The sequence below is a fragment of the Centruroides sculpturatus genome, unplaced genomic scaffold, assembly GCF_000671375.1.
Source record: "Centruroides sculpturatus isolate CEXI.00-Female unplaced genomic scaffold, Cexi_2.0 scaffold1461, whole genome shotgun sequence".
Taxonomy (NCBI): domain Eukaryota; kingdom Metazoa; phylum Arthropoda; class Arachnida; order Scorpiones; family Buthidae; genus Centruroides; species Centruroides sculpturatus.
In genome coordinates, this window is record NW_019385659.1 from 181,183 (window position 1) to 193,051 (window position 11,869).

The window sequence follows — 11,869 nt, forward strand, 5'->3', positions numbered from 1 at the left end:
TTTAGGAACAACAATATCCGTTCCTTCTAAATGATAATCTTCGTGTCCCATGCGAATAACTCTACAAAATAAAATATAAAGTTGAAAATGATAACATATTTACTTTTATTTCTATGAAAAATAAGAAGTATTTACTTTGGAGTTGGTGAGTAATATCTCAACGTTTCAGAAATGACTGCATCTAAGTAAGGTAAATTCTGAACGTCTTCGTATTCTAGTTCTTCCTATTAAAATATATTACAAATATTCACATTCAAGTTAAGTTTTATATTTAGAAAAAAGAAAAACCGACCTGATTTTGAAGATTTTCTTGTAATTCTTTTGCTAACTTTTCTTGGCATTCGGGATTTAATGCTAAACTGTATACGATAAAGTTAATATTGGCAGCAGTTGTGGCGAATCCGACAATAAAAAACAAAATGCACTGGGAGATAATTTCGTCTCGGGTCAGATCTAATATTTTTCAATGATTTTATAAAAATTAAAATATTATGAGTTTTTAAATTTTATAAGTAAATTATACACAGTATTAATTTTAAAAACAATTCTATGCTTCTAGAAAATATTAGTTTGCATAACATGAAAAGTGTTATAAATATTATTCAGTTCTGCTTTCTTAATATAGTGAAATTTCCGAAAATTACAGGGCCTTTCAGAATTCTATCTCCTACCTTACTGGGTCTTTCCGAAATCAAGTTTTTTCGCTTTTATAATTAATGAAATTTGAAACGCTTTGAAAAGGCCAGTTTTTTACTGTACAATAATGTTTTTTTTGTTTACTTTTTACGTGTACCGTAAAAAGCGCTCTTTCAAGCGACCACGTGTTATGAAAACATGATCTAAAAGTAAAATACTGTAAGTAGTATATACTTACTAATGCCAAATTGTCTTTTAAACAATATTTTGTAATTAAGCAAAATGAAACTTGAAAATCGCTACAATAATCGATAAAGAAATCTAATTATGGGAAGGCCCAAATCCAAGCAATTCTTGGTAATAAGGTATTTTATATCGGTGAACGAGAAGCAGACATTAACGAGAACACCAAAAAATGTGCTCAATCATATGAAGATGTCAACAGAGCAATTTTAGAGTAGATTCATTCGCAGTGAGGCGAAAGATCTGTCTTTCTCAGGACCGATGCTACAAGAAATGCCTTAATATTTGCCAAGAAACTTGATATTTCGAGCTTACATGCCAGAAATTAATGGCTTGATAAGTTTCATCTGCTTTACATCATTGTTTTGGATGGTTTGTGACAAAATTGTAAATGAAAATGCTTTCGATAAATAAAAATCAATTCTGAACATGACATCTACAAATGTGGACAAGATTATTTTACAAAGCAATTCCAGACAATGCATAACAACGAAAAGTGAGTAATACAAAGACAAAAAATAACAAAGCAAAAACTATCTATTGCTTTGTGTGCTTAATCTCTGCAGGAAAAAGGAGCCATCACTGATAAGTTATAGCTGTAAAACTATGGTATTTCAAAATGTTTGTGTTTCACAACTTGTATTTAGTGAGATTCAAACAAGAAATATGGCTGTCACGTCAGACTTTTTCTTCTTTGATAAATTGAATAAGAATATGTGCCGACAAATGAGAAAAATTCTGCTGTTTGTCGCTAATGCAGCATGTTGTTGCTAATAATTTCAGCTCCTCTTAAGAAGTTGTTTCACATGGAGTTGAAATTATTACTAGCAAACGCAGCAATCAAGATCTTGGACGTCATACTCTAATATAGCAGTCTATAGTATAATATTATGTATATTATACTATATTTTTATTATTTACTTTCAATATATTGTATGAACATGTTAATAATTCGTTCATAAATATATTATCAAATACAAGGTGTTAAAGTCATGTCCGGTTATTACGGCATATTACGGCGTTATGTTGTGATGTGTCATTACCGTCACATGGAGGCCACCGTATTATATTATGCGTTTTGCTCCTGTGTGGTCGTAATTGGTTACGTGACACAATCTCAAATCGACCGATCAGAGATCACCATTTTAGATCACATTATACATTTCGACTAATCAGATGCAAGTTATACAAAGTTCTGCATTTCTCGCTACTCTTAATGGCCTCGAATAGAGGTCATTGTTTCATTTAAAGTCCATATTAACGAATGATGAAATAATGTATAAGATTTTGAAATGATAGTCAATTAACATGTGAGCACTGAAGTAGTCCGCAGCGAAATGTTGATTGACTGACTGAGTTCGCGAGTTTATTCTTATTAGTTTGCTACCGCCCTGGTGCCTGCCCTTCCCGAAAACGCTCTAGATCATCTAATGATATTACCATCCCTCACAGATATGAAGATAGGCGTGAGCTGGTTTCTTTGTAAGTTAGCCGAGCACAGGAGAAAACATGAAAAAGAACAAGTGTGCGAGAACAGTCCTATAGGGATAAGAGAAAGAAAGAAGGGCAATAAAGAGAAACATCCTTAGCACCGGGACTTAATGGGAAGCCAGACTGTTAAGGTGGGTTCTCGGATAGTCTTAACATTAAATTGACTGCCCTAGTTGCACTTCTCCTCAACTAGAATTTTTTTATTTGGGTAGTTTCCGTTTTACTTTGCAAATACAAAATAAATATATCTAAAGGTCCAACGAGGTATGTTCAAGAACTTAGTCAGAATGCATTAAAATATTATAAAGTGCAAAAATATCGTATTTTATAAATCATTAATTTTTAGATTAATCACAAACTTCAAAACTTTCATAAGTAATTTGTTGACTTCTATATTAGTTTTTGTTTGATTTCTCATTGATGTTTTCTTATTAAATTCAAATTACAATACATATTACACCCATTCGTCACGGATTAAGCTCAATACAGACTACTGCACTCGGCACACCAGAAAGATATACTTTATTATAATTATCCTAATATCGTAACTAGTGCTATGTATCTATAGCACTAATTATGATATTAGGTTTTATTGAGAAAATATATAGGATTAAACGAAAAAGCGCTATCTCGAAACAACACTATGTCAGGGAGAGCTAATCGAGGTACTACTGCATTTGAAATGTATCAATTGTTCTTCGGATGTACTGTACTGTACAAATAAAGTATTTAATTATCATTTATTTATTTATTTTCCTATACAGTCGTCGACAATTTTACAAGCATTACAAACAGATTTACACCCATTACAAGTAGATTTAATACTCAGTGGAATGAGTCAGCATTGGTAACGAAGAAAGTTTCGTGTAATTTTTAAAATGTGGCAAGTTTTTCCAATTTCATTTCTAGCAACTCGTAAACTTTTGAGAAATGAACTTACATTTATTTTCAGTAGTATTAGAACCAGACTTTTGATCTTTTGTTTCATAACCTGAACTGTCTAACATCCATTGAAGGAAATCATCGTATTTTTCCTACATAGTATAAATTTCTTTTTAAATACATTTTTAAAAATGCAATAACTATATATATATATATATATATATATATATATATATATNGTCATTACTTATCGATATTACCAGGAATTTCTAACTTACCTAAATTTTAACTGTTCTTGTAAAATGTTAATGATATCTAAATACCAAGTGTTAGTTATTTGTTTTTTGATTTAGTAAAATTCATCCACACGGGATTCTGTAAACAATACAAAATTAATTTAAAATGAAAAACTTTAAATAACCAAATTAATAAATATAATTCTAAAAATAAAGAATTCTCAGAACAATTTTTCGAGTAAAAACACTTATTCGACTTCGAGTAAATTGTGAAAAGACAGTTAACAATAAAAAAAGGAAAGCATTTATTTTAATTTTTTTTAAGAAATCCAAATGCATTTCGCCTATTAGGTCTCTTCAGTGGATACTAATTTCAATTAACAAGTGTCTTCTTATGATGAACAATACTATCCCAGCATACGTATTTTTAGAATTATATTTATTAATTTGTATATATAACCGATCCCATTGTTCAATTTTATCTTTAATATATGTAAATAACCAGTTCTGTAAAAGCTAAAAAGTATTTACGTCGACTCCAGAAATTTTCCACACGTAGTTTTTGTCCATTTTTTTTTCTATAACCTAAATGTATAAAAATAAAAATTTTTAATTTAAGAGTTGTAAACCTGCTTATTTTAACAAAATTAAAAAGTTTCACGAGCAGGATTCGAATATTAAATACAGTAGAGAATAGATTATTCGAATGTCTATCAACCGAAACATTAATTAACCGAAAGCTTTCCAGTCCGCAAATTTAAATTTCTGCTAGTGCTGTGGCGCTGCAATTTTTGGCTATGTCTTGGGCTACTCAAATATTTTACGTTGTTGATACTAAATTAACTTCTGAAGTAGAATTTTTTATTGTTTTTATATTTTTCAATTTATTTTTGTTTGTACAAAATAAAAAAATAATTTTTAACGATACAATAGCCACGATTATTATTTTAAAAAGTTTACGTTAGGCTTAACATCGACGAAAATTCAACGCAAAGCGACACGCAACGGAGAAAAATTTCAGGATGGAATAGGTTAATGTATTTTTTCGTACATAATCGGTTATCCGAAAACAAGTTCCGAAACAACCCCGGTCCCCAAATGATTCGGATAAACGACGCTCTACTGTATTCATTTTCAAAATACTAGCGAGGTCTTGTAAGAGATGCTTTTTCGACAGTTTGAATGCAAATGAACACACTAATCGTTCAGTAATTCTTTTTTATATTATATCATTACCTCTGCATTGAAAGAATTGCTACTGATGCCAAAGTTTATCTACTGAATTCGTCTATTTACCAAACATCAAATGTCTCCATGGAACTGATGAAAAAACATTGGAGATGGAATTCACAAAAGGATTTTTAACGTAATCACGACTATCAATAACCATATTGAAAGCGCATCTGGAAATTGAATCCATTACAAAGACGTTAAAATGTCTAGAAGAAAAAACACAAAAGTAATTATTATTTATCTGGTAGAAAAGACATAATCAACTTTATTCTATGAGAATTTTAAAAAAGAATTAATTTTTAATTTACCGTCTATTACATATAACAGAGGGAAAGTATGGCGATCGGTCAAAAAATCACCCGTAAAATTTTTACATTTTTGACTCGGGACCTTGAAACGTCGAGAAATACAAAAAAATTGGGCTTCTTTTCTGTATGTATGAATATTAGTTTGTGTGGCGGGCACCTTTTTGTTCAACCTGTTTGAAGCTTAATAACTCCTGTATTTTTTGTCGAATTTTCTGAAATTTTGCAGGGAGGTTTGTGTATTAGGGGGATTAATGCTATTAAATTTCGATGCTTAAAGGTCGAGGGGTGAGGAGATATAGGGGGGTGTGTGTCATATCGCCAGAGTCGATAAATGGTTCTTGCGCTGCTACAGTTCTGCTATGATACTGGCATAATAAATATTTCTCCCACTTCGATCGCATATAGTCGTAAGATTGGCTGGAGCATAGGGAGAGTCAGCTGTAAACATTCGAAATTCTTTTAATATATGAAATTTTCTTATTTTTAACTCGAATATTACTTTTGTCTTTTTTAAAGGACTGCTTATAAATACTATTTTAATCCGGTTTTGAACATTATTTATTCGTAAATGTCGTTAATATTTATATTTCTCTTAACTGTCACGTTCACTATTTTAGACTATAAATTGATTAGACTGTTTGTTTTTTCCTTACAATTTGTGTATATTTTAAAATATTTTTGGGAGTTTTTGTTAAGGGAAAGAAAACGTAGTCAAAAAATTTATAGTTAAGCCTGTATATAGGCTTACATTATTAATATGGGATGCCTTCGAAATTCCCGATAACTCTCTGAATCAGGAAGAAAAAGGAATGGTGAGAATTATACAGGGTGTATCAGAATGACGTTTTAAAAATTTGGGGGATTATAAAGGATAAAATTTTGAACGTTTTGATATAAGGAACCTATAGCCGGAAATGTGATATAAAGTTTCTACAGCACTTTGCACGTTCTATGCGTTCGGTATGCTGAATGAAACAGCAGAATACAGTATTTATGACGAGTTTTATTGACAAAACAGTAGCGTACAATCAAACTGTACATCGAATCAGTGGCTGCACTACTTTAGAGTAAATGTTCAATGTGACGACTACGAACTTCGTTACATAATGTGCAACGACGAACCATGTTTTGTCCGGCTCTCTGTAAGATGCCACGCTCCCCTCTGATGGTGACCTGAAGGACGGCAAGCACTAAGTACACAACGTCCTGTACACAGGTTCAATTAGACCACTGTAGTTGTGTGTTTATAGTCTTCCATCCGCAGCAATAACATGATGTCAATGGACGGAAGGGTAGGTACCAAAATAAAGGGCGGTCAAGCACTTCCTACCGCTGTAGACACTTTATATCACATTTCCGGCTATAGGATCCTTATATCAAAACGTTTAAAATTTTATTCTCTACAATCCCACAAATTTTTAAAACGTCATCCTGATACACCGTATATAATAAGCAATTTGGATTCCGGATTTATGTCTTTAAATAAACATTTTGAAAATTTTGATTTTCTCTATGATCTAAGCAAGTTAAAAAATATTCCAAAAGAGCAAATATTAAAAACTGTATCTTTATATCACATTTCCGGCTAGGGGTTCCTGATATCAAAACGTTCAAAATTTCATCCTCTACAATCCCTCCTTTTAAACCGTCATTTTGATACACCCTGTATATAAAAATGTATAGAAATGTTAAACCATGTGTTAAGATAGGATAAAGTGTTACAAAACAAGCGATTTAGGATTTAGGGTGGCTTTGGAGTTTATCAAGGTGAAGCCCATATTTTTTTATTTTTTTATTAATATTAGGTAAATTATTGTAGTGAGAAACGAGCTATATGTTATTCACAATTTATGTTGTGTTTATTAATTTAATGAGATAAAGAGAGATTGAAGTTTAGCCAAAAAAGTTAGGAACAGGTTAGAGAGGGAGATTAAAAGTCTAAATTTAGTTCTTGGATTTAAAATATAGATTGTTTAAGGAAAAAGAGGAAATTCCAACTATTTAGACAACATATTCAACATATTTACAGACACATAATAACTTAGAAATGATAAGAGAATGATGACAGAGGTTGACAAATAAAATAGGTAAATGTAGGATGGCAAGAGTTCAGACAGTATTATTAGATATTGACAGTGATATTTATTAGTGATGACGGAGGCTAAAAGAAAGATATGTTAGTAATATTTTAAACTTATACAAACAAAGGACAGGTGTAGTAGACCATCAATAAATCTTCATACATATTTTACTTTTGATAATGCAGAATTTTATGTAAATTATCAAACTTTGTAGAGCCAATGTGAGTCATAACTGCTTCACTACCCTTGTTCCAATTCAAATGCAACTAAGGAATCCACAAAAAATTTATTTTTTATATGAAATAATTATTTCCGCTTAAACGCGAATCTGACATTCAAAAAAATTTCCGGGAAATAATTCTCGCGAAATAAAAACCCCTCCAAAAGTGTTTTTACAAANATCTGACATCCAAAAAAATTGCCGGGAAATAATTCCAGCAAAATAAAAACCTCCAAAAAGTGTTTTTACAAAAAAGTATATAAAAAATAAAAATAATTTAAAATAAATGCTTTTATTTGAAAAATATAGCTGTAAGGATTGTTATTCTTTCGTTTAACAAGGCGTGAAATTTCACACGCGCAATCTACATTGTTTACAAACTGGTTGACCTTGAGAACAGCTGGAGTCCGTTTTCCCAGGTAGTTCTTATGTACTGTACAGTACGCTTCAGGGGAATATTGGTCTAAAGCAGGAGGGGGAGCTAACTTACGGCATCTCTTCAAATATAATGACACAATATTGACATTTTAATGCTATTAAATTACGAGGGGACCAAAATCAAGATATGGGGAAAAATTTTACTGAACAAAAAACAAAAAAAACCTGCTGATGCCATAAAAAATAGCGTTTTAAAAAATTTTACCGAAGTCAAATCAGTGAAATAAAAGTTAAGAACGATTTAATTAATTTGATTAAAAAACTCCCATAAAAAACAATAACGCGATTAATTACCTAATTAATAAATCGTCATAAAATATTTTCGCGGCAAAAACAATTCATGAAATTTGCACAGATTATAGATAACGATGTATATATGCTGATCCATACATTTTCGTAAAAGTTATAAGTCAAGGCTTTTTTAATGGTTACAAAAATGCTTGAAAATGGGAAAACTACCTCCTACCGAATACAGTCTAACCCCCTTTAACGCGGTAGATACGTTCCGTTCTTTATGAAATTGATGTTCTACGAGTCCTTAAGTTTAAGTTAAATTGATGTTCTACGAGCCAATCACAGCCCGACACGTGTGCAGTTTACGGACTACGGCTGTTTGAGAGGTTTTCTTCCATAAAATTAATCGATTCTAGACTAATTCGACTCAATATTTCCGAAACACGTATAATTTTTTGGGAATAATCCATATAAACTATGCTATAAACAAAAAATTGTAGGATTACTTACAGAGAGTGTACCGTTCGACGACACCATTGCTTAAGCTTGTTTTCGTCGCGGAGCGGCTCATCGAAAAGCGGGCGCGTGTTTCCTCATAAATTATTTTTCTGCGAAAAATTCGCTGAACTTTGGAGAAATCATTAATATAAATATAATTTTTATGGACGTTAAATAATAAATGGTTTTTAGTAGGTCTGCTGTTCGTTTAAACTCAACGGTTTGTGCAATATCCGCTATTGGTCTAGATTCGACTAATCCTGTCGCGACTCGAGTCAGCGATGACGTTTTACCGAATTATACGAGTCTCTTTTAGCGTGTTTATACGAATACGGTCGCAATTTTTTGGCAGTTATATACGAATCCGAATTATATGAACCCGTTTTATACGGGGTCTACTGTATATAAACTTCTTCTTGCCTAATAGTGACTCTCACGCCAGCTATCGGCAACCTAAGACATTAACTGAATTTTAGAGCATAGCGCAAGGACCAGTGTATCTATCGACTCTGATCTTTCGAGTAAGGTCAGACTTAATGACGATTAAACTTCAAAACCACAGCATTTACAATTTTTTAATCCCAAACTTATCCCTACCTTCAAAATCAAGCTTTTTATCATTTTATAATAATTAAAAATATAAAAAAGTTTTTTTATAAAACATCGTAACAGATGGCGCCACACACCCAGTTTTAAATGTTGCCTTGGAAATTAAGAAATTCGTTGCTGAATTAAAAAAAAAATTTTTTTTCCTGTTGGTTCTAAGAGAGCCTTTTTAGAGCAATCCCATTATGGGTTTGGCAGATTCACAATGCGGTGACTAGGTAGTGAGAGATGGAGCCGGACATATCCGGACAGGCCATTCCCCTGAAAAATTCCTAGGGATTTTAGACCCCAGAGCGGTAGGGTGCCACCGCAGCCGCTCGGCAAACCGGCTGTGGTAGTGAAAAATGAAAGGAATCACATTTTTTTCTTTTCCACAGGCCTACTTCAAGTCCGAGACGAAATAAACGATAGTCAAAAATGAATTCTGTCATGTAGTTCTTAACCATTTGTTTGATGCCATACACTAAACCTCATCATTACAAAGGGATTTGATATTAATCTTTGCTCTGTTGGCAATACGATTATAAGCTTCATATAACCGGATTTTAATCAATGTAGTTCAGTCAAGACTCATGAGCAACAAGCGGCCTTCGAGCAGCTGCATATTCAGGATTTTTAGATCATGGTTACTCCTCAACGTAGGTTCCGAGTATACTAAGACCCTGTCATTTTTCAAAAGTATCTTAGAATTGTCTTAGTTACCTAACTTTTTACATCATTCTTTTTTCATTAATTTTTAAAAAATTTTATTATTCATAAATTTCATTTATTATTTTACAAAGTTAATTTAAAAGAATGATCAAAAAGACAAACGTACTGTACCAGGCGCGCGGAAATATACTGTATTAGCGACATTGAGCGAGAACGAATTCCCATAACGTATCGCTAGCCTAACCAAAGAATCTTTATTAGCTTTTTACCTTTTATGATGAAATTTCATAGCCTGCTTAACAGCTCTTAAAAATTATATGTATCATATAATTATGAGTGTAACCTATAAAGCCCTGATCTATAAGCTAACTGCATATAAAGTATTTAATTTTTTCTGTATATACCATTTTTAAATTTTTACACCCCGAACTTCCAGACATTCGGACATGATCTAAGAGAGAAAAAGCCCAAAGTACTGGGTTGATCATGCAAATTAAGCAGTAGGTGGATTTCGAGATTGTAATATTCTTAATTTGCAATGGTCCTGAAAAAAATGTAATGTCAACCGATGTCACAATGCAAAGTATGCATTAATCAAAATATGGTATCTTTCAGGCCAGAAGCGGAATGTTAAGATGCAGGAATTTGAAAAACGTTTTGTAAGCCAATTAAATCTCTTCAAGAAGCCACTACTGAGGCGGACATTTCGGTGGATGCCGGTTATTTGGTTTCCAAAATACTGTCAAATTGTATGAAGCCCCTTAGTAATGCGAGATAGTGAACGAAAGCTTTGAAGCTGTAGTTAATGTATTATTTCCTGGAAAAAGTTTATTTCGAAAATTACCTTGTCGAAATTTACTATGGGTAGAAGATTTGATGACATGCCAATGAATATTGAAGATATCTTAAAATTCAGAGCATCACATTTCAAGACGTTTTTCATGGGTTGTCTGATAGAGCTCAACTGGTTATCTTCCTTTGAGGAACGATGAATTTCAAATAATTAAAGAGTTAGAGGATATGATGGGCAAAAAAACTAGTGCAGATTTCAAAGAACAGTTGATGAAAGTACTAAGAAGTTGGGCTTTAGAACTTTCATCAACTCTTCTTTGAAATCCGCAGAGAGGTTTTCAGGAATGTTAATAAATTGTTGACTAATATTGCAACTGATGGATCCCTACCAATAGTTGGAAAGAACATCGGCTTGATAACTCGCGTCTCTCAAAAACACAAGATTCTTTATTTTTTCCTTATTGTCTGTTATTCCTAATTTATTACAACGATGGCAAAATGCAGTTATATTTCCTTTTTAACTCCTTTTTACTTGCGGATATTAAAAAAGACTTTTTTAATCGTGTTTCCATCCCATTATGAGCCTAATAGAAACCAGCCTACAATAGATAGGCTGATGGTAAAAGACAAATCCCGGCCACCCACAAGAATTTTCTCGGATCACTCGCCTGAATTTCGTTCTCAAATCTATCAGAGCAATAGACAGATGCCTTAACCATTTCGTTATTCGGCGTGAATCATATTTATTTTACAATATGCAATAAAGGCTATACAACTTATAATACATATATTTTTTGTATCTGTGTGTGCGTGTGCTTGTGATGCAATATTACAAAGTTTTAAATTCTTAGACGTAAAATTCTATATGAAAATATACAAGATATTCATTGTTTATCATTTCAAAAATGTCAACTGTTATATAAAAACACGATAAAGTATTAGTATTGCGAGTTATTATTGTAATATTTATTAATAAATTATTGTTATAAATAAAAGAACTTACTGAGTACAGTTAACAGGTTTACCATCTTTAGCTACTTCGTACAGATTTTCTTCCAGAGCTTTGACACATTCATTGATTTTTGGAATAAGCTAAAAATAATTTCAAAATTAAAAATAATATAAAGATAATTAGGAAAGTTCATAAAGTTTATATAAAAATTTCATAAGCAATTACAGCGCAACCTCGTTCATTATCGAAAAAATGTAAAGAAATAATTTTATTTTGGTATAATTAAAACAGGATTTCATTTAACATGTGATGTTCTGCAAATATAATGTTTAAATCAACCGAAGTTTCAATGAATCTATAAATCATTT

At 31.9% G+C, this 11,869-nt stretch overlaps 1 protein-coding gene across 1 annotated transcript; it reads right to left on the reverse strand.

The window, feature by feature from the left end:
* Positions 1-11,641, reverse strand: LOC111640953 (cytochrome P450 6l1-like; the record flags this gene model as incomplete). Its single annotated transcript, XM_023387044.1, has 5 exons — positions 1-61; positions 136-224; positions 293-453; positions 4,785-4,927; positions 11,553-11,641. Coding segments are annotated over 5 exons (543 nt in total), but the record flags the coding sequence as incomplete, so codon positions are not given.
* Positions 11,642-11,869: the final 228 nt, after the last annotated feature.